Source organism: Drosophila takahashii, chromosome 2R (assembly GCF_030179915.1).
Source record: "Drosophila takahashii strain IR98-3 E-12201 chromosome 2R, DtakHiC1v2, whole genome shotgun sequence".
In the NCBI taxonomy this organism is placed as follows: domain Eukaryota; kingdom Metazoa; phylum Arthropoda; class Insecta; order Diptera; family Drosophilidae; genus Drosophila; species Drosophila takahashii.
The window spans coordinates 24,230,646-24,254,378 of NC_091679.1; the positions used below are offsets into that span (position 1 = coordinate 24,230,646).

General features: G+C 40.4%; 4 protein-coding genes across 6 annotated transcripts in view; 2 read left to right on the plus strand and 2 right to left on the minus strand.

Annotated features, from left to right (window-relative positions):
- Positions 1-10,088, minus strand: part of Pgant9 (polypeptide N-acetylgalactosaminyltransferase 9) — a 62,453-nt gene extending 52,365 nt beyond the window's left edge. For 2 of the 3 annotated variants that reach the window (XM_070213623.1, XM_017137690.3), the window contains exon 1: positions 9,623-10,087. The gene's annotated coding sequence lies outside the window, so the exon portion shown is untranslated. Of the gene's footprint in view, positions 1-9,622 lie in introns of all 3 variants that reach the window. The other variant, XM_070213624.1, reaches the window with a different exon arrangement.
- Positions 10,089-17,831: 7,743 nt separating this feature from the next.
- Positions 17,832-19,010, minus strand: LOC108054292 (serpin B6-like). Its single transcript, XM_017137173.2, has one exon. The coding sequence runs from the start codon at positions 19,008-19,010 to the stop codon at positions 17,832-17,834; it is 1,179 nt and encodes a 392-aa protein (XP_016992662.2).
- Positions 19,011-20,780: 1,770 nt separating this feature from the next.
- On the plus strand, positions 20,781-22,263 carry LOC108054296 (serine protease inhibitor 2.1-like). Its single transcript, XM_017137178.3, has 3 exons — positions 20,781-20,891; positions 20,955-21,947; positions 22,010-22,263. Exons 1-3 carry the CDS (start codon positions 20,885-20,887, stop codon positions 22,123-22,125), a joined length of 1,116 nt encoding a protein of 371 aa, XP_016992667.2. The 5' UTR covers positions 20,781-20,884; the 3' UTR covers positions 22,126-22,263.
- A 12-nt stretch (positions 22,264-22,275) lies between these two features.
- On the plus strand, positions 22,276-23,634 carry LOC108054293 (serine protease inhibitor 2.1-like). Its single transcript, XM_070212540.1, has 3 exons — positions 22,276-22,332; positions 22,386-23,399; positions 23,465-23,634. The coding sequence occupies exons 1-3, from the start codon at positions 22,293-22,295 to the stop codon at positions 23,575-23,577; spliced, it is 1,167 nt and encodes a 388-aa protein (XP_070068641.1). The 5' UTR covers positions 22,276-22,292; the 3' UTR covers positions 23,578-23,634.
- The last annotated feature ends 99 nt before the right edge of the window (positions 23,635-23,733 follow it).

Here is a 23,733-nt window from a genome sequence, read left to right on the forward strand (position 1 = left end):
AGACCGGCATAAGTAAATAGCTGTAAAGATCTCCAAAAGGCAATCAGACGGTTGTTCACCTGGCCTGTTCGGTTTTCGGTCGCTGGTCACCTCAACACCTTTTGGACCGTGCCCAGTTTTCGCTTTATTCGGTTATGGTTTTTATTCTGTGCCTCTGTTCTTTTTTTATACATACACCTCTTGGTTAATTTCCAACGTGCCTGGAATTCCACTTTATGACTCGCAGCCGTCCATGTCAATTTGACTGCTTTTTGCTGCCGGGAGTTTTCAAATTATACTTTTATCTGCGTATATCTGTAACACATTTTTGCGGGTGTTGATTACCAGGCGACCCACATAACCACTGACAACGCGGCTCCATCTAATTAAGTTTGCAACACACACACCGCCGCTGGAAAAGAAGTAAATAAAAGTGGAGAAAAACCAGGCAAGATCCGATGAAGCAGCCGCCTAATTACGGCTCAATCAGCTTCAGCTGTTGAATGCTGAATGTTGGATGTTGCGGCTGCTGCAGGGCTCGGAAAATTGCCCCATGGCGAACCATCCGATGGGTTACCTAACTTCCAGCTTAATGACTTCACTAAAGTCGGAGCGACTATCTGGCCCCGGTGGCATGCTTTAAATATTTTGCGCCACCTGAATGCATTTTACAAATTTTTCTGTTGCAACCTGTGATAAATTGCAGTCGCCGGAGAGTACAGCCTGTTTCTTTTTCTGGTTTAACCCACTGTTGCTCTTTGATCATACTGACATTTTCTGGTAAGGCTGACTCATGAACTGCACCTTCGCATAGGCCCGGCATTAACCATTAACATTTCAAACCCAAAAGCTAAACACTGGCACAGAGAAAAAATTAATATACTTCTTCCTAAAACTATTAGGTATTAAAAAAAGAACATGTACATAAAGAACATAGACAAGTATCTCTATAGAGACTTTTCATTTCGGTTAAAATAAAAATTATAATACACGATTTAATGGCAAAGAAAAAAGTTTCCAATTCCTCTTTCAATTTTAATTATAAAATATTTAATGATTTGTGTTCTTAGTCATTAAAACAACAATATTTTTTTAAAAAGCATTTTAAAGACACATCTTCTTTACAATGTAAAAATTACTATTGATGTACAAGTTAGATTTAAAGCGATCATAATTTTTTCAGTGATAGCGAACATGAAAAATATAGGAGAAGCTGAAGCTGTCATCATCCCCTGCATTTGCATTTGAAAGTGTCGATTCGAGATGAAGAGGGCGAAAGAAGTGGAAAGATTGTGGCCTATGGAAGGTGCGGGGTGTAACTGTACAGATGGGGAACCACAAACACAAACCAAGCGAAACATCATCACAGATTGTACTGTTGTTGCGGCCGTTTTGTATTAATGATGATGCAACATTTGCCACAAATGTAAAAAGTTTGGAGTAGAAAAAATATAAGCACCCATGGCTAAGTAAAGTTTAATGCCCGAAGGCCAAAAGCGCGTTTGACTCTCTCGTGCTCGTTTTTCCCCTTTTTTTTTAGCCAAGAGTTGTAAACTGAAACCTTTTTTTTTGTGTGTTTGACGCTTGACGAGGATCGGGGTATAATGAATGGAACATCTACTTATGCCGAAGCCCGCAAAAGAACCCCAGGGTCTGACTTATTTTACGGCAATTTTAGTTATTTGCTGTCAGACATAAAGATAAAGATACGATTACTTTAAAAGAATTTACAATTTTAATTGACTTGCGAAAGGCCAATTTGCTTGGCATACTTTGTATATGTGAGACTTTGTAGAAAAAGTTTAGTTCTTATGGCAAGAAAGAAAACAAAATTGTATACATAACTAACGTCAAACTTATCTAAACAATTTATCTGACATGTTAAAATGGAAACGTTTAAAAATGTTTCAAAACTGTAAGCACACTTAATTACGAATTGAAAGCACTTTGTTTACTCTCTTCAATTTGTAAGAACAACAATAATTCACTTCTTTTAAGTTTGGTAAAACAATTACAAGGTTAAATATACTTTAAACAATTTCCTTATCGCTATATTTTTTGAAAAGGGCAGTCTGACTTCGTTGTCCGTCTGCTCGTCATTGGCACCTTCCTGGTTAAATGCCACTGATACGGCTCTCCTCGTTCGAGGTGACTTCAGCTCACCTGAGGCATTTGCATTGGCATTTGCGGCAATGTTCGACTCAGGTGAGCTCGAGAGCTTGACAACTTGGCGCTGCTTTTGCTGATTCTGCTGCTGCGGTTACGGTTTAATGAACATTCATGCCTCCTAATGCCAAAACAGAGGAAAAACTATGGGCCAGAGCCAGCAGAACTCTGCGCAGTGCAACAAAAACCACCCGTAGCTCGGTTTATAAAACAAAGCACTGAAAAGCATAAACTAAACAAAACCCGTCGTCGGAGGCAAACTCAAGGAATTGCAACAGGTTTCTCTCGATTGGCCTTTCGGTGTCGGTGGTGCTTTATTAAATCTTCTGCTGGCCATTGTATTTGTATTTTATATTTCTGTATATTTATTTTTCATTTTTCAACCGCCGCTTCTGACAGCCGTGATTTGTTGCCGAAGGTTAGTTCAAGTCATTAGAGCTGCCTTTGCTGCTTCTGTTGCCATAAATTGAAGATGTTTTTGCGTTTGCTTTTTCTGATATAGGCAATTAAATGCTTTGGAAATCTATTGTTTATTCAATTAAAATAGTTGAATATTATCTTTTAAGGTGTTGAATAAAAGATGATTTGCTGGGGAAACGTTTCGGCCTATAAACAAAAAGAAACTACAAGGCTGGTGTTCAATATCAAGAATTTTAAGCTATTTAAAGTTTTCACAAGTTAATTTGAATGTTTCTGGTTCTAGGCATATGGAAATATTTGATTGCCATTTCGGTATTAGAAGTTATAAGTGAATTTCAAGTTCGACAAGTAGCAGCTCTTTTGTGGAAATTTATAATATTTATTATATTTTAATAAATATAAAAAACAACAATTTTATTCATTTTTATTATTATTCACAAAAATGGCCTTTTATGTTCCTTTTAAACTTTAATTAGTTTTTAAGAATATCCTCGTTTAGTTTGTGCAGGACAAACTTGCCATTTTAGATGGCCCGAGGCCCCACAAACTTATTCGCATTCAAATCGCATGCCCAAACTCTTCGCTTGCAAAAACGTATTTATAGTGATTTTCCCCACTCATTTCCCCCCATCTGCCGCTTTTGCCATTTCAGGCACTTCACCAAATGACGGCAATTAAAACTTAGATGCCTGACTGTTAGTGTCGCTTAGTGGCCATCAGAGCTTTGGCTACATTTAATTATAACTTGAGGACTAATTGTGCGTTGTCCACAATTAAAAATATCTTTTGGCAAGTGGGTGGGGCGGTCGGAGAACAGATTTGTCACAGATGATGGGGCAAGTGGAGCAGAGTCTGCAGCTAATTGCCGTCCGAACAGATCCAAAACGAGCCTTCCTCCGGCCAATGCCAACTATACAAGTAAAAATCAGAATAAAAAAGTAAAAACAATGACAAGACAAATGTTGGGACAAGCACCAACAACAAATCAACACGACTGCAACATGCGGCCTACAAGTTTTGTGGGCCTACAAAGGAAACTTTTTTATGCAGCTAATCCAATTCGAAAGCAATTTCTGGGCGGAATGGGATTGGGGCTTGGCGGATGGTGGAGGGCATGGTGGGTTGGTTGTTGAGAACCCCCATTTACATGGCCTAAGACCATGTCTGGGATCTGCCCACTTAGCCCGGCAGACGGAGGAGCAACTTAGAAGACGAGTTCATTGAATTCTTCTCGCTGGGTATTCGCCAAACTCGTAAATTTTCAACATACAAGAAAAAAAGAGAGGAAAAAAGAAGCCAAATCCCAAACCAAACAGGTTCTCCTGCATCCACACAAAAACAAAGATATACACAAAGAAAAAAGGGGCGGGAAGATAATGATATTAGATTATTTTGACAGAATAATATTGGGATTTTCTCGACGGGACTAACTCTAATACATATTTAAAATGAGCTCTTCTAAAACCTAGCATTATTATTTAATTCAATAAAAAGATCACAAAAATCTCAAACACAAGAGAACCTTTTTTTCAGTGTACCCAAAGACCAGACTTTAGGTTACACATGTACGAGTGTGTGTATTTTTTTGGGGCCTGCAGCTTCTTTTGAGTGGAATGCGGCAGTCATCTGCCCTGAAAACGGAGACTCATCTTGGGTTTTCGAATCTGGAGTCCGGGTCTGGGTTTTGGTCAGCTGCAAATGCATAAAAATCCGCGCCGCATTTCACTTTAGACTGCGGCTACTTCGATTAAGTAGCTGTCAGTATGTGTATCTTGTATCTTGTATATCTCCACTCGAGTTGGGTGAAAGCGTTCGCATCTTTTCACATTGCATTTTCAGGCCGGCGGCGACCCACTTCCATTTCCATTTCCAGTTAGAGCCTTATCGAAGTGTTAAACAGTCGACCAAACAAACTAATTGACCCAAAACAGGAATGGTAATCTAATGCCCGAGAACAGCAGAAACAGAGGCTGAAAAAACGCCACAAAAAGATTTGTATCTCAGTGGGATACAAAAAGGCAGAACAACTCAATTCGAGGGATCATCTTCGTGTACTCCTTTTGTGTGTCAGCAACAAAGGATGAGGGATTGCTGCCAGTCATCCCAGTGACCTTTCAGCCTCCCTAACCAAATCCATCAATCAATCAAAAAAATTCTCAAAACAAAAAACCAAAACCAAAAAAAGATTGTTTAAAGCGGAAATGAATCCACGCTTTGGGCATTAACCGTAATTGCGCAGGCAAACACGCAGAGTGCGATAGATACACAGATACATTTGTATCTCATGACGCACAAAACGGGTTCATGCTCGGGGGTCCGGGACCCCACTTTCCTGCCACCACCCACTCTCCACCCCCGCGCCCCACTTAATGACCTTGTAACTCAACTGTCAACTGTCAGCACACGCAGCAGCAGAATGGCAACAGCAAATCAATAGCCCGGCCACAATTTATAGTATCCATGGCAATAAATTGGCCAGCAGCCCGCTTGCTGCCCGCCACATGTCATGGCTTTGGGCCAACGGAAGGCAAGGAATTCTGGCCAAAATAGGCAGAAAAACCAGGCGAAATAGATTGTCTGGGAGAAATCATCAGAAACCGCTCAGAGGCGCAGCAGCTAGCATTATCATATAAACAAAAGGGTTCCATACACATGCCAAAATGTAAACTGTCGGCGAATTTATGTGTATGAAATTTTATGAATTTATGAAGAAAGCCTTCGCATGTGGGCCTGACATAATGGTTAAACATTGTATTCATTTGGGCTATATGGCCCCAGGATCCCGCACTGGGAATACTCGTCGGCAACTTATGCATACGAAATGAGGAACGATAAATTTATGCGTTGAGTATAACAGATATTTAAGTGAATATCTTTTCGTTTTAAGGTTTTATGTATGCAGCCTATGTGGAAGGTATAATATAATGGTTATATTAGGCATTTCTGGCTAAGTATTAAAGGAATGCTCGTTTTTATTTTACTATGCTAACAAGTCGATTACAAAATACTCGACAGCCACATATGTAAAAAAGTTTTGTTAATTCTCTCTCTCAAAAGAAATTTTCGAATTCGATTTTAAGTTTTATGAATTCGCTTCAGAATATAATTTTTATTTCTTGAAGTCCAATTCCACTAAAGAATTCGGAACTCAAAATATTAAACTTAAATTTTATTATCAAAAATATTTCATAGCGATAAAAATTGCTTCAAAGCATTCAAAAATTACATTTTGCTAATAATTTTATTCACTTTAAGAAGTAAAACGTTCAAGCGGAAATGTATATACTGATATATATATGTACATTAAATCCAAGAAACAGCTTATCACATTGAAACATTTTTGTGCTCGCTTTGTTTACATTGTGCTAGACTTTCGGGGGAATTAGGGAAATGAGGAGGGAGAAGGACGTTGGCGGACAGATTAGAGGCGAGTGGGCCAGCGAAGAGCTAGTAAAATATGAGCATCTGGAAAAATACAAATAGTTTGTGCGATATCGCGGCAGAAACTTTCGCAAACCCTCGGAGAGCCGGCGAAATGTGCCTAAGCAAGCACAAACACAAAAGCCCCACTAAGGCCCCAGAACAAACCCTCAACAAGTAATGAATTACGCGTCAGACTTTCCGCACTCCTTTTAAGAGGAGCTGCAAACAATAAAAGAGCCAAAAAGGCAAAGCAGCTGAAAGCAGTTGCCAAAATGTTCCGCCAACTTTGAGGTACTCACACTCAGGCTCCAGAATGAATAAGTGTACGTGCGAGGGCAGTGAGAGTACATAAAAGCCTGCTAAAAAGTTTTGTTCTGCATTGTTATCAGCTAAAGGAAGCTAAATTATAAAGGGGCCAACCAGAAACAAACAAAACATAAAACATGGAAAATAAACCCGAAATCAGCTGAAGACCAACACAACGAAAGTTTTGACAAAAGATCTCGTTTCGCTCCGAGGAAGGAGTTACGATTCGGCTTTTGTGCTAAAGAAATCTTCCAAGGAGCAACTTTCTTGGCGAGATAAATTAGTAGGTCAGTTGTAAACAGATTACAGGCAAAGAAAAACTAAAAGCGAAATAGCATCTTACAAACAGGGCAATTAGACTAAATTTGATAGAAAAATATTTAAAACAAACAAGTTTTTTAAAACACTAAACTCATATTGTAGGTTAATAAATATTAATGAAATGAAACTTTAACGCAAATCCAGTCCCCTCAAAAGAACGTTAAAGTAGTTATCGCAAAAGTGTTACCATATCAGCTTCTTGATTCCCAACAACCTGTCACTCGCCTGCCCAAATTGGATACTTCTATCCGCTCTCAAACTTATCAAGAGGGCTTCAAACTGGGTTAAGGTTGAGTTTATCAGTACCGCCCAACCACTTGAACGTGCTGCAGAGTAGTTCCGTTTGACGACCGATCCGAGTACACCTCCCCCTGAGAACGCCCATCAATCCCTCAGATATTCCGAACATTAGATACCAGCTAGCAATTCGATCCGAAGCCAAAACGTGCAACCAGCTCGAAGACAAAGAATATTGTATAATGTTTTTTTCCCATGTACCACATTTTGACAACTGTTTTTTGCTCGTTTTTGCAGCAAACTAAACTGTTTCCCTAGTTCTCGTTTTTTTTTTATATCCAATAGAGAACGTGCAGACGTGCGAAATTCGGAGGAAGAAGAGGCCGTACGAGAAGAATTGGAACTTCAGCTGGCACCTGGTCGATATTATACCATAACTATATGCCGTACTATCACGAATGGCAAACAAAGAATGGGCCATGATGTAAGCCCGGTCAAAAGGCATGCTAATACGCGGAGTGATTAATTCATCGAAATTAACATAAATGGCAACAGCTTTAACCTTTGCCGCCTGACCACAGGTGGCCCCTATCTTTGCCCTTACCTTTGGCCCAACCTTTACCCTTTCTTCCTCACCCTGACGCCACTGGCCGACATAAATAATTAAATTTAATTGCCGTTGCTGCTTCTTAATGATGCAACCAAGCATCAAACGAGCCAAAGAGCCGAAAAGACCTCTGAACCCGGGACGCTTTCTCACCTGAAACCCGTTTTTATGAAAATGGAAATGAAATTAAACGAAGACTTCGTCGTCACAGGCAACCAACGACAAGTGACAGCGATGAAGGTTCATTTTATGAAATTAAGCAAATGCTAAATGGAAAAATAAAGCAAGGAAAAAGGGGTTTCCGCAGGCATTAAAAGAAGCGACATTTTTCCTTGTCACAGGGAGTTGGTTTAATTGAAATAGCTATATTAAGCAAATGATATATTACTGCGAATAAAAAATGTTAAGATTGCCTATTCATTTTTTCTTGCCACAAAAAGTTGACGTTAGAAAGCCAGTTAAATAAATCTCGACATTAAGTGACTTTCAAAACATTTTTCTTTCAGTTTCTTTAAATATCGCACATGTTATGGGTTAATCATTTGGTAATAAAGACATATAAACGCAATGCGCTCAGCCTGACAGAGGATGGAAGTAATTATATTTATTAAGGTAACAAAATATTCCATAATGATGTCTTCCCCACGAAACGATAACGCTCGGCCCCAAAAGATATCTAGAGCAATCTAATCTTATCTAATCTATTTTTACACATGAGCAACTTGCAAAGACCCCACAAACCAGTTGAAAATAATACTTGACCAGCTGAACTGGTTCTTATTTATGCCAAAAAATTACAATCTAAAATATATAATAAACATATTTTGATTAATTAGACGGCTATATAGTTGGAGCCTCTCTTTCTAGCCATGACACCAATCCGTTCCACAATCAACTGTCTAATCTAGGCGGGTCTAGCTAGCGGCCGTCTTTGATAATTAATAACAAAAGGGGAAATTCTAGCTTTTTGCCTTTTGTTCCTGTGATTCTAGGCCAGAGAGTTTTTCAGGCACAACCAAAACAAAAACCGGCAAAACGCACGAAGCCCAGACAGTCGAGAATCAGGCTAAAAGAGTGGGAGTTGAAGAGGTGGTTTAAGTGCTGCCATGGCAAAGCCAAAGGCAAAAACAAAGCGGACCCATTCAAGGGTTTTTCTCGAACAGCAATACACAAATATATAAAAACAAACACAGGCACAGCTGCTAGGAGGGCGGTTATAAAAATCAAATGAAGTTTATTGATTTTTCTTTGCGAGTGCCAAAAAAATAACGAGAAGAGCCAGCAAAGTCAAGGAAATGCCCAATAAAAAGTAATTTGCAAACAAAACCTCGACTTTTTCTGCAGAGAACTTTTTATACCCTAATCAAGTATAACGAGGCAATATCAATTTAACTCTTTCAAAAGGGGAAACCCAGAAAAACTTAATCACGCACGTGGACTTATTATTTATTTTGGTCGTGCTTAAATAACATTTTAATAATTTCTAAAGTGATACCGAAAATTGGAAAAACACAGTTTTTTACACTCCAAAATTATTGGTTTCGAAATTTGTAGGTGAATGAATTAAATATAGATTCTGTTAGAAAACATAATTGATATTTTGATTTGTTTTTTATAAATTATATAGCAATATTTTTATTAACTCGTCATCTGGACCAACTTTTAAAAAAACCAGTTATTTTTTAAAGATACATTTAAGATCTACATTTTTTCCATGTGCAACTATCTCAGACGGAATGCATATTTATGTTCTGAGTTGTTTTTGTTTTTTTTTAGCCCGCAGACAAAGTCGAAAGCCCGTTGAAAATGAGGAAGGGAGTTGATGGGCGGACTAATACTAAAACAAAGACTAAGACAAGAGCAAGAAAAATAAGAACAAGAACAAGAGGTGGCGAAAGAAGAGGAGGCATTGTAAAATGTCAGCCCAAGCTAACGGTGCACGAACACCAAGGCAACAAACAAACAACACAACAACAAACAAGAATGTTTTGTTTGATCTGCTGTCAGGCGAGAGTGAGATGGCGCCAGGGGTGGGAGAGGGACAGGAAGAGCGGGCGGGTGGCAGGTGCAATGCGAGCGAGGAAAAGAGATGGCCTACAGCCGGGTCGCGTGTTTACAACAATTGCCAAGCTCTCCTTTTCCGTTATTTATATACAAACTTACCCCGCTTTCTGCTCTCCTCTTTGCTCCTTGATTCTGCTGTCAAAAATTCCCAAGTTCCTATTTCGATGGCGAATTTGTGTGTTTTTATTGTGTTTTTGTTTAATACTTTGATTTTACTCAGTTGCCTTTTGAGCTGTTTCGATTAGCATGCTTCAATTTGTATGTGCAATTTTCACACTATTAATTTGTAATTTCTGCTTATTTTTGCCATTTGCATATATGATTTCACACATTGAAAGAAACTTCACAGCTGACTGTGATTTCTGCTGTTGTTGCTGTCGGTGTTTCGTTAATTCACACACACGCGGACAGACAGACGGGCACACGCACAAGCACACACACCTTTGCGTAGGTGTGAAGAGTGGAAGAGGAAGAGAAATGCAACGGATTCACTTTAGCACGCGCTCTCCCACTCGCACTAACGGACCGACCGCAACCAGCTGATTTAACGGTCAAAAACTGACTGAAGAATAATGATTTTCCATGGTGTTTTAGCCGGTTGTGGCTAGCAACATGTTCGATGTTTAAAGTTCGAGTTGCATGTTCGATGGGTTTGCTGGAGGGTGGGGGGGGGGGGGAAGGGTTGTGGGTGGTTGTGTGGGTCACTTCTTTCTTTCTGATAAACACTCGCTGATAAGCCAACACACAGAAAGACCCTTTGTAGCTGCCCCAGACATTGTTGTTTTCAGCCTGTGAATGACAAATGAGCCCGTATACGGCAAATGGTATATGGAATTTGGAATAGGGGAATGCCAGAGCGGGTCCACCCTTATGGATTATGGGGCACGAGGGAGCGGATTGGGACTCCCATGTCCCAGCGATTGGATAAGAGGTTTGCAGAAGGTCTACACTTATAGTGTGACGAACGCTTAAAAACACAGTGGGCAACAAAGTGGATATTATACTATTTTATATATGTAAGTAAAAGAAGAATCGAAACGAAAACGACCTTAACGTACAAGAAATAGTATTTTACTAATTCCAGGTTTCTCAAAAAGTCGAGTAATTGAATGTGTAGCATATAGCAGATTGGTGATCTCTTTGACATACGTTTAACTCCTAATGATTTTCATTAATGAAAGCTTTCTGACGCCGACTGAAAGAGATCTACTGAGAGTTGTTCACTTGTTCACTTGCTCACTTGTTCACTTGCTCACTTGTTCACTTGTTCACTTGCTCACTTGTTCACTTGCTCACTTGTTCACTTGCTCACTTGTTCACTTGCTCACTTGTTCACTTGCTCACTTGTTCACTTGCTCACTTGTTCACTTGCTCACTTGTTCACTTGCTCACTTGCTCACTTGTTCACTTGCTCACTTGTTCACTTGCTCACTTGTTCACTTGCTCACTTGTTCACTTGCTCACTTGTTCACTTGCTCACTTGTTCACTTGCTCACTTGTTCACTTGCTCACTTGTTCACTTGCTCACTTGTTCACTTGTTCACTTGCTCACTTGTTCACTTGCTCACTTGTTCACTTGCTCACTTGTTCACTTGCTCACTTGTTCACTTGCTCACTTGTTCACTTGTTCACTTGCTCACTTGTTCACTTGTTCACTTGCTCACTTGTTCACTTGCACACTTGTTCATTGCTCACTTGCTCACTTGTTCACTTGACAAATTAACAAGTGAACAATAATGAACAAGTTCGAAGAAATATTGTTCACTTACTCAGGTTAATGAGCAACTCTTTTTTGTTCACTTATGAGCAACTCACTCGACCAGTCCCAAAACGGAAAAGGCCAAATTATCGGTATGCACCAGTCAGTAAGGCTTGCTTATCGAAAAATTGTAGGACCAGAGTTACTTAGGAATCTTATCAAACGCGTCTTTTTAGTGTTGTAAAGACGGAAATTATTCGAGTCTTGTTCGACCATTTTAATTCCTGGCGGCAACTTTAAACCCTGGCGGGAATTTTGAATTTTGGCGAAAATTTTGAAATGGGAAAATTTTAACGACAAGCGCCCTACAATATATGTATATTAGTCCAGAAAAATATAAGTTAAATAATCCGAACTCATTTCCTCTGCCATTTTTAGCTAGTCCTAGGTCTCGACTGCTCATCACTGTGGCACGAACCTGGTTCGCCTAACGTGTTCGCCACTAAGCCGGCTGGCAACTCGGACTGCAACTCGCACGTGTTGGCCGCTGCACTTGTCGTTTGGCCATCTTCTGCATGCACGTGGCTCATTTGCATATTAGAGTTGTTTGCCTTGTTGTTGCTTTTTATTGTTTGTGTGTGTTTGGGGGGAGGGGAGAGTTGGGGGCGGTTTTAGCCACAGGGAGCTCAAATCGCAATCTTTTGTGTTCGGAGGTTAACGCAAAGCTTTCAAATCAATAAACCGTATTAATTAAAGTTTGTAAAAAGTTCAAAGTTGATCTTCGACGACAGATTCCATTGACTTTCGGTTGACAACTTTTTTTGCATTTGACACTGCAATTGAAAAGTGCAAAAAACGGACCACGAAATTGACAATTTGCAACACCGACGGAAGCTGTTTTTCAATTGCTTCGCTTTGGCACCTCCCCCCGTTTTCCGCATTTTCCGCCCGCCGTTCGTTATGGACTTTTCATTGGTTTTGTTTGGCTCTTTCAATTGAAACATGGCCAAGTTTTGGGGAAGTGCGAGAGAGACGGGGCGATAGGGGAGAATGCGAGGACGACACCAATCAACTTTTTCCTCTGCGCTGCATTTTTCATTAGTTTTTCTTATGCAGCGAAAAAGTTTTCTTGGCTCCAAAACGGGTCTCAAGTTTTTCACTGTTTGTTGTCATATATTGATAGCTCAAGTTTCTGTTTAAACAACTGCATTTGGCCATATACAATGCACTGCACTGCAAATATTGGCAATATATGGGTGTACCAGTAAGTGCATGGAAAGCTTTAGATAACAAGTATAAACATTTTCTAAATGTTTTTATGGGAGCGTGTTATTAAATACTTTTACAAATAATGTTATGAAGAAGCCCAGAACTAATAATTTTAAAAAGTCAACATAAAAACAATGCAAACATTTCTCAGATTGAATTAGTTAGGAAAATACTATTTGTTGGAAAACAACAAAGCAATAAAAAGATTGTACAAAATTAATAGATACCTCTTAAACAGAGTATAATTAAGTATTTGGCGAATTTATTTAATGAATACGTATGTTATTTTCGCACACAAAAGAAATATTACACGTTCGAAATAAATTTTAATTTAAAGTTAATTGACCCATCCGCTTTTATGACAAAAAGTGGTCATTGAAAGTGGTTTACTAACCAAAACGACTGGAAAAAGCTAATTTCAATACAGCTGTGCCACCTGTGATTTTGATTTGATGGCTGTTTTCGTTGGCGCTGCCAATTTGCCGACCAATTGAAAATGCAATGCACGCCCCAGACAAAAACTCATTTGCAACACTTCACGCAACGCCGGCGATTTCGATTTAGCCAAGATCAAGGGCGATAATGCCCGCAGCAGTAACTGCAGCAGCCGCAGCAGCAGCAGCAAATGCAGCAACAACCACTGCAACAGCAGCAACATTGCCTGTATGTATGTGCATTGCATTGCGTGCAACAACGTGCTGCAGATATAAATAGCCAACGGCAAGAGCAACTGGGCCCTTATCCATTTTGGCTGATCTTTACGCACAGGAGGCACCAGCAGCAGCAACACCAACAACAGGAACAACAACTGCTGCAACATCTGCAACACAAACTCAAGCTGCAACAACAACATTCCTTTCGACATTTAATTAACGATCGCGATAGCAATCAAAGCAGTTCTCCCACACCGATTTCCCCTCGCAGGTTTTGAATGGATCCTGGCCAGTTTGCTAGTTTGCCAGTTTACTGGTGGCCAGTTGCTTAGTTGGCCCGGCTAAGCTGACAAATACTGTAATTAATTTTAATTGCAGCGATTGGCGCTCGCTTTCCGTCTCATTAAAGATTGCAGGCGCTGCTCCCTTTTTTTCGCCTTCAGCTGCCGCCGATTTTCGCTATGGATAAACCCTGCGATTCCGAAGTATGCTCCGGTATTCAGTTCGCCATTCTTGGCTACGTGTTTTTACGCCTAATTGCTGGAAATGTCGCGTGGCAAATATTTTGTCGCCTTCACAAGAGCGCTCAATAAAAGATGAACAACAAGAGGAAAAAAATTATTCAATAGATACACTGGCAAATGGAAATATGAGCATCGGAAATGGTAGACAAAAATCATAAAGTTTTATTTCAAAACTAAAGTTTATACTAAAATAAATTTAAAATATTCCTAAACCTAGAAACCGCTAAATTCCACATCACAATGAATATATCTCATTGAAAACAACCAAATTAAAAAAATGTTTACAGATTTATAAGTGGCTTAAATAAGCCCTTAAAAATATTATTATTATTTATTATCCTAATATTGTAATAACGTAATAACTAAAAACATTTGGAATTCTATTTTATTTTTTCCTTATTTTGCGACTACTTTCGCGTTTTTCTCTGTACTTTTTCTCACTCATATTTTGCAAACCCTTGCACTTTGGTTTAATGGACTATGGAAAGTGCAAAGTGGAAATAAAAATGTTCATTTCTCGGGTCCCCGGAGGCTCCCAGTGGAATAATCATATAAAACACTTTTCGTTTTGCAGTTCATTGAGTGAGCACAAATCCAATTAGATTTTGACTCGGCTTAGCTCGCAGACACACCTACCCCTCCCTCCAAAAGACTCAAAAAAACATTCGAATACGCCAGGAAAACACCCAAAAAACACACACAAACTCAAATGTAGTGCCGAAAAATCGTTGCATACTTTGCAACAAAAATTTCCTCAAGTCAATTTGCCTGCCATAATTCTTGACTCAAGTTCAGTTCGTTTTGCTGGTGTGAGTGAGCGGAAGTTATCATGAGTGTATGTGTGTGTATTTAACTGGCATTTGTGTTGGTTTAGGGACTTTAACTTGTGGGCCGCAGGAGTGGCAATTGGTTTGACACACATAAATAGTTTATGCCGCATTGCTGATTATTGATTTTGCAACCAATTAAAATTCCAGCACAAACAAGACTGCCAAGCAATTTGATCCTTTTGGGTATTAAACTGAGCTTGCGCTCACGTCTAAGCTAAGGGGCTTAAAACGTATTCACAGAGCTCAGGCCTAATAGTTCAATTTCAAGCCTGTAATGGCAAAAGTTGAATGTGAGGAATTAATTTTATAAACGGCTTAAATAGAAAATATTTGCATCATTTAATAGAAACATATCAAATTCATCCGGAAAGCTTTAAAAGCATAATAAATATGTAAGTAAGCCGAGCTACATGGCTTGTTAAATTTGCACTGTTTAAATATGAAAGAGCTTATAGAGGAATCCGTTATTAGATGGAAATAAATTATCATTAACTAATAAAATATAGCTATAAATTATTACAAAGTTATTGTTAGAACTTCCCAAGAGCTTAAAAGTAAACTGTAAAATAATTCAGGCTGGCTATTTTAAATGTACTCCTCCATAATCCATTAGTTCCACATAGTGTCCCCTTGTATCCCAGTTAATCATTCCATCAATAGTTGTGTTCATTTCATTCATGCTCAATTAAGCTGCTTAATTATGCCCACCAATCAGGCATGGAATGGGTAAAAACATTTTAATTATTTTTAAAAACAATATTCATTGGCGGGAATATGTGCAAACATGACGGGTAATTAATCAATATTAATATCAACCTGATTACGGCTATTTACCGCAGCCCTGCGCCGACAACCGAGATTAACATAAACTGTCGATGCCAGGGGAAAAACACACAAACAAAAAAACAAAGTCATAGCGAAAAAGTTTTTGGCTGGGACACACAATTAAGAAGCCATAAACACATGGGGCAAAAAGCCAGGGGTGTTGGTCTGGATCAGGATCAGAATCTGGAAGGAGAAAAAAGCGCTGGCAGCCAAAAGTTGCAAAGTGCAATTTGAAAAACAGTAAATATAAGTCGCGAATGGGGAGCAGTTGGGGAAAGGGAAAGCTGAAGGGGTGTCCCAACACGTAGTTGGCACGGAGTCACGAAGGTATTTTCGCATACGAGCTTCCCTCGTATCCTGGCGCAGGATCTCTGCGTGTATGTAGATGAGCAGGCAGTGACATGACTTGGCAGCTATTCCTATTCGGAAACCCCTTCCTTGTCCCTGCTCCACCTTCCAAAACCCCCCTATTTCCTGACAAATGGCTCGAGGAGCGGGGCGTGGCAGTACAGGTGTTTTGCGGTAAAAGGGTGGGCAAAATGTTGGGTAAATGGTAAGATGTATTCGCCCAAAGGTGCAGCTGAGGATGACGAAAATTTATGATGGTCCCGGGCTCTGGGGCTGAGTTCTTTATTGAATTGCAAAGGGCTGAGGACGGGGTTTACGATTTGTAACCAAGTTAAATTGAAATACCCAGGGGTTATCGTTGGGGTGGTGCTTGAACTGCTGCCAGGAACACAAAGGTTAAAGCTTAATATTCTCGGGCTAAATTGGGTTTTCCCCAATGAAGGGGTATGCTGAACAAAGGTCGATAATCGGAGGTTAAATCTGATTAAATATTTACAGATATGTTCAGGGATCTAGGGTTCATCACTTTGAATTTTATATAGCAAACTTATAAATATTTAAGAAAAGTTTTATCATGTGGGGTTAAGATAATCAAGTTATTAAATAAGTATTTAAATAAAAAAGATTTTATATTTATTTTAACTTTAAGTTTAATTGAAGTGTAGATACTTTAAAGAACTTTTCTTATAACTTTTTATTTAAGAAAAATAGAGCAAGATAAGTTTGTTGAGAACCACATCAAAAGAGAAATGCAGCAAAAATCCCGAGAAGCTCGCCAAAAATTGGAGAGGGATTACAATTTAATTAGCCAGCGGTAAAAGAGATTAAAAAAAACTTTCAGCTCAAGCTAAAGTCCTCCAAGGAAGGCGTATCCACTCAATACGGTCGTCAACTATTGGAGTTGTCCGAATGCCTTTAAAGCTCCCCCATTCACAGGCATCGGATTATGCACACACACCCAGCTATTTGCTCATCTGGCTGATGCAGGAGCAAGGACGAACAGACGTTGCAATGTCCTTGCCATGCCACCGCAATCATAATTAGTATCCTGTGGAGACATGTGTGGATGTGATGCATGTTATACTCCACAGCACTAACAAAATGGCAGGTGGACTCGCACAGTAACGGTTGAAATACTAGTGGCACTAACTTGTTCTTGAAAAAGTAAAGTACCATTCTAAAATATATATATTTACTTTTAATGGCCCACTTATATTAAATACTGTTTTAGAGAATATTACTATATTTCGTTTTCTATACCTGGTAGTCCTATAATTTTGCCGACCATTACCGGGCCGGCGTCGTTGTTAGCCAGTGATATATTGGCATTTAAGCCGGGTCAGAACAACGGCTGGCTGGCAGGCTGTATTGCAGACCTGGGTGAGAGCTTTAAAGGAGAGTGAATGAATAATGCCAGCCAATTTGCCCAGGTGACAGGCAACGAGAGGACGAACGAACCGAACCGACTAACGGAGGAACGTCCTGCAGCCAAGGACTTCATTAAACTGCAAAAATAGAATTAGAGCACATGGCAAAAGGCCGAGCTGCTTAATTACAGCTTAGACCTCAATTAAAAAGCCCCCCAAGGCAGCTCAACGAGTGGAACAGGGTGTTGGGAAAGCAAACCGAAGAAAAAGCAAACATTTTCACATTGCCGGACAACAATCCACTCCAAAGTGCCAGAGCTCCTTCGCCCGATGACTGCAATAGCTGGCAGGAGGGTGAGTCGATGGTGATGACCATAAAACACCTTGGCTAATTTCCGCAAATTGTTACAGCTGACGACCGACAGAATGGGCCAAAACAAACTGCTGAAATGAATAAGGAAGAGACAAATAATAGAGGGAAAAGAAAAGCACAAAGCCGTTAAGGAGTAGAGCATGGAAATAGGGGTAGTATATCCGGAAAAATGATTCAATTGAGTCTCAAAGGAAAGAAAGGACAAGGGAAATGATAATATTGGTGAATGAAAAGGGACAGATGAAGATATTAGACTGACAAAATGAAGAAAAAGAGGTAATAAATAAAGAAAGCTTAATGAATTCTAGCTGTATTAATTTGATAATAGAATAGAATTTCCACAATTTCACAAATAAAATAATTCATAAATTCTCTTGCTTAAAAGGTATTTTATTTCTGTACTCTACATAGAGCTTAGAGTTACAAGGTCGGGAAATGGCGACCCATTAGGTAGACATGTCGCGAGTCCAGTACCGCATAAATAAACGGCCTCAGGGCCTCGAACTGCAGTGGTTTCTCCTCCTGGACAGAGGCCCTAAAGCTATCCGCCTCCAGCTGGGCACTTTGTTCACTATTGGTGGTATTTTCAGATCCCGCATTGATGCCCTGACTAAAGATGTTAATTTTGGTGAAAGCTATAACATCATCCAGTGGCAGCTCCGTTTTGAAGGCGCTCAGATCGGCCGTTGTTTTGTTGAAGACCGTAGTCATGCCCGCCTTCCTCAGGGGCTCTCGTAAATTCAGAAGCTGGCTAATGTCGACCTTTGGCAAACTGATGTTCATCAGGGTGATGTTCAATCGGCTGCGTAGCTTTCGCACATCCACGGTCCGCAACTTACGCTCCACCATGTAAATGCTGGCCTTACGCATTGGCAGCAGGATCAACAGGTCGGCACTGGACTCCTTCAGACCCAAGGCCACGACTCGGGTCCTCAGCTCCGGGATAAATCCGTGCCATGCCAGGGTCCTTCTGGCAACCAGAACTCGTTTCTCAATGTGGAAGCCGTACCGGAACTGCGCCTTAAAGTCCAGAACATTGAAGAATAGCAGGCGGTTGGCTGGATTATAGTCGCCTAGTGATTTCTCCAGACCAACGTTGATTTTCCCTTGAGTTTTATGTTTAAGAAACGCATTAAAAGGCTTGATATCCCGTTGGCCAAAGTGGGTCCTGTAAACGTAGGAGTCCAGCTCTGCAGCTTCCTTAAGGAATCCGGGATCTATGTAAATATCCGGTCGCAAGGCAGCCACGGTTGCGTAAGTCAACTCGCCGCTCTGCAGAAGATGACGCGGAGCTAGACCAGTCGCATTTTCTGTTTTCGGATATAAAACACCATCGATTTCTACCGCCGACTGTGGACCCACGGCGAAAAGGAGCAGTCCCAGGGCCTGCGAAACCCCCAGCGGTGAAACCACAAAGTCCTGGTCGTCGGCCAAGATATCGCCCACACGGTTAAAGAGTTCCCCGGCAAAGTTGTAGTCTCCGTACTCCCGGCCCCATTCACTTCTCGACTCCGGCGTTTCTTCCGACTCGTCGGTTTCCTCCGCCAAGGTATTCCCCAATAAAAGGAGCATTGGTAGTAATCCCATAATGGCCGCCATGGTTCGACTTCGACTGCCCGTAATTCCGCCAAGACATTGACTTTCACAGTCGACATCGATTGGACAGGGGGATTGCACAACCGTTCGCGGTAATGCCTTTATCGCTTTCCGCTTTACTTTACATTTTGCACGCTCCTCGCACGAAGATATCGGTGGAATACGTGCACTTGCCTCCCAGGAGTTTCGACTTCGCTCGGCTGACGCTATAAATTTGCAGCGCCAAAGTGATAATGAAAGTGTTTCCTTCCGTTTCGGGCAAACAATGTGCCAAGAAAAGCGACACCAGGCGGGCCAAAAGCCCTTGGGAGAAGGGTAATAAGAAATGCTTTCGTTAAGGCGACGTTTTGGATACCCTTATGTTCGTTATTTTTTTTTTGGCGGCTTCTGTTTATTGGGTTAAAAATATTTATACAATTTTTTATAGAACAAACTACATAATATTTTCAGTACAGTGGAATTTTTTCAAAATGGTAATATGGTAATGGTCCTTATTAAATTGATTCATTAAAAATATATACAGAAATGCCTTAGGGACTAAGTTAATAACTTAAAAAGTTTAAAAATAATTAATTTTTCTAAAAAGTTTGCTAAGCAGTTACAAAATTGCTAATGAAATCAACTTACCCCGTTTTTCGAAGAGCTGCATAAAACAAAAGTCAGTCCGAGGGCAATGTGGCGTATACGCAACTTGGTTACCTTCGCTTTCCTTCCGCCGGCAGCTTCCCTCTCGCTCTCCCCCTTGGGCCATTCATCTTTCTCTCTCTCTCTCCGCTGCGCTCCGTCGCCTTTTCACTTGGCTTGTTTATTGTTTTCCGCTCAGCGAGAGAGAAATTCAATTTCGGCGGCAAACACAGAGCAACAAACAAACAAACAAGCAAACAAAAACGCGGGCGAAGCAAATGAAATGCACCAATTGCATTGCTCGCAGTGTAAATTCTGCGATTTATGCCTTGGGAAAATGTTTTTCTTTCTTGAGTTTCTCGTTGTTAAACATTTTATTGTGCGCTTAAACCGATACTCTGTACAGATGGTAAAAAATAATTAAAGGCCCTGTGTTTTCTTGTAAGGAAGTTAAGGGCCAGCGGAAGAAAAGCAAATGCCAAAGAATTTCCGCCCGTTTTCCGCCTTTCGTGGGATAAAAAAAGGCCAAAATGACCGACTGTCCTCGGGGAATATTTTTTAGGGTAAAAGTCGAGGAAAGGAGGATGCAGCGGATCGGACTGAAACACTTTGCACAAAATGGCTGCCAGCCAGTTTTAAGTTTTGTTTGCTCACCCCTGAACGTTTTTTCACCCCCCCGTCGGCAAACGTTGCTTTTGTTATTTGCGTGACATTTTTCCGTTCTGGAAAACTTGAAGGGGAGGGGTGGAAAGAAGTTTAAGGAGGGTCACCAAATGGAACTGGTGGAAAACTATGACAAAAGATTGTAGTGGCAAAAGTTTGCAGCAACGTTAATTAATTTTGCGTTCGTCGGAGCCTGAATTTCGGGAAAGGGGAGTTCAGAGTTCAAGTCGTTTCCCAAGCCAAAATCCATTTATATGGCGTTAATGAAGTGCACTAAGATGAAGGCTTCGCCAAGATGATTAAGTATCCCAGGGCAAGCAGCCTTCATGAATCAGTTGGAATTTAATTGGTGAGTACTTTTAAATAATAATTATCTACAAAAATATAGGGAAGGTAATACAACAATACTCCTGAAAAAAATCTAAAAAAACCTTATTATGGAGATTTATTTTAAAATCAATTTGTTTCGCATTTTATAATATAAAGCATTGTGTGTGCAACTAATTTCGGTACCCACTGTCATGCTAGAGCGGAGATCTAGAACTAGTCTGCAACAAAAGCTGCTCTAAAGGAATCGTAGGAATCAGAAAATGAGTAGTAATATATAGAAAACCAATATTTAATTATTGAGGTTCATGTGATTAATGACTTCTATTTCAGACCCGCCATGGTCGATACTCCCAATGGTTCTTCTGTCGCTGGGTGCTGTCATCTCAAGTCCCAGCTTGTCGCCTCAACTACTCCACAAAGCGATCTCCGGAAGAGACCCCAAACCACCTGGCGTTCTCATCTTCCATCCTGAGATTCTCAATGTCCTCGAAACGCTTTCGGTTTTAACAGGTGGTGAAACCCAAAAGGAGTTCAATGGGTTATATGTTAGACCCCTTCCGAAAATAAGTCAAAGATTGGGGGTGAACCACACGCATACTCTGCTCTTAAAAGATGGCACTGATGTACTCGATTCCGGAAGAAGAGCCATTGCTAAGCTGACCCAGCTGAAGTTCCTCGATTTCACCTACCCAAGACGTAGTCTTTTTAAGTTTAATGAGGCACTAAAGGATACGCACCAGAGCTCCCACTTTCCCTCCATCCTGCAGCGACGTAAATTGAATGGGGATACCCAACTGATGTCCATCAGCACAGCCACAATAACCGCTCAATGGATACGAAGCTTTGACCCCAGAAACTCCGGATTACGGGTATTTCATAGCCAGCTCGATGAACACGGAGGAGTTCGTCCGGTGGCCATAGATTCGATGATTATAACGGGGTACTTCCTCTATGATCAATTTGATGGCCTGCAACTGCTGCACCTACCGCTGAAGAAAAACCTTACACTCCTAATTCTCCTCAGTACCAAAGTCACCAATAAGAAGTCCTATATGTTACCTAATCAGTATAACCCGCTCGAACTGCTAAAGAGAGGAAAGAAGGTGACCGTGAAAGTGCAGATACCCAAGATTGAGTTTGAATATCGGGTGGAACTTGTGCCCACAGCCCTCAACGAAATGGGAATTCAAAGGGTTCACAGGAAAGATGCTGATTTCAGCAGACTAACCTCTAGCAAAATAAAGCTTTCCAGCATGGTGCATGCCACATCTATTCGAATTGATGAGTTCGGCATTAATGAGGAACCATTTGAAGTCGACATTAGTAAGTTAAGAATGATTTTTACATATTTCTGAATATTTTTAATATTTTTTTTTGTTTTTCAGGGACATATCAAAAGGCATTAAGATCGAACCGGCAATTCATTGCCAATCGCCCATTCTTCTTCTCAGTTGTTACCCAGGAACAGGTCCTTTTCACTGGCGAGTTTCTAGGTCGCTAAGCATGTTTTATAAAAGTTCATTTACTAAATAACTAGTTTGACTAAGGAATCATATTGAAAACCTAACAGTAAATATTATATGAGAATTAGTTTTGCTTTGCATAAAATCTAAATAGAAACTGAAACGAATAGCATTTATTAAGCAGTTTTCTTACGGCACAGTTAAAATGAAACTTCTTCACAGAGCCAGAAGCCTCATCATGAAGTGTAACAGAATTAAACAAAATTTTGAGACGTGAAATCTAAAACCTTTGTTTCAGATAAAGTTTTACGCCTGTTAATATTGTTTTTAGCTGTGGTGCAAGGCGAGCTACTCAACGAAGGTAAAATACATCGATATATAGTGAACAGACATCAGGGATCCAGAGGAAGAGTAATATGTCATCCGCCTTTGATCTTTGCCCTCCAAACGCTCTACCAATTGTCGGATGGAGAAACCAGGGAGAGTTTGAATGGTCGTTGGCAGTGGCCACCGGGAGAGGGAATATCGGGAGAGTGGCCCAAAGTTCAGGGCTTCAGAACTCTACTGGTTAAGCCAATAGATATATCCGATTCCGCCAGAGAGGCGGTGAGGAACGTGAGTGATTTGGAGATCATGGATTTCGTGAACCCGGGACAACGTCTGTTTGAAATTAATCAAAGAGTGGATTTCTTTACAAGTCCCATGACAGCCAGATTAGTAAGGAAACGACATCTCAGCAGGCACACCCAGATGATTTCGATAAGTGCCGGAGTGATAGAAGGTCGTTGGAAATTTCCGTTTAGCAGGAAAAACACCAGAGATCGTCCCTTCTTCGAACAGTTTGGCTCAAATCGGGAAGAAAGGCTTGTGATGGTACCCACCATGCACCAGGTTGGAGTTAGGTATTCCTATGCCCAGCTGGCTAGTACAGAAATGCTACTCTTGCCATTGGCCGGTAATGAAAACGTAAAATTCATGATTCTTTTGAGCTCCGTTTTATACTGCACGGTTGACTTAAGGCCAATCAGTTTCATTATGCCCACTTACGAGAATCTAACAGATTTAATAAAGTTCGGAAAGGAGCAACTAGTGGAGGTGCAACTACCAAAACTGAGATTCACTTACTCAGTGGAGCTTGTTCCGCACATTTTGGATGATATGGGTTTCAAAAGTTTATATAGCGAGGCAGCAAACTTTGGGAGACTTTCGAACACCACAAAACTACGACTTTCCAGCATGATGCACACGGCAGCCATTGATATTGACGAGGGCGGCATTAATGAGGTGAAGCAAAGTTATGTTAAAGAAAAAGGTGGGTTAGGTGTTTAATTTATAGGACCGCTTTATATAAATAATTTATTGGTTTCCTACCATTAGTGCATAAACAGCGGCGGGATAATGGAGTTAAATTTTACGCAAATCGGCCTTTCTTTTTCGCCATTCTCGATCACAGGCAGGTCTACTTAACTGGCGAATATGTAGGTCCCTAATTTCTAGGAACTAAACAAGTTTAAAAGTATTAATCCAAATAAATAAACCACTATCTTTTCATTGCCTTTTTATTAAGGGATGTTTGCATAAAGTAAAGCTATAGGACCATCAAATTATTTTAATAAAATAATCAAAGTGGGCTTTGTACTGTGGGA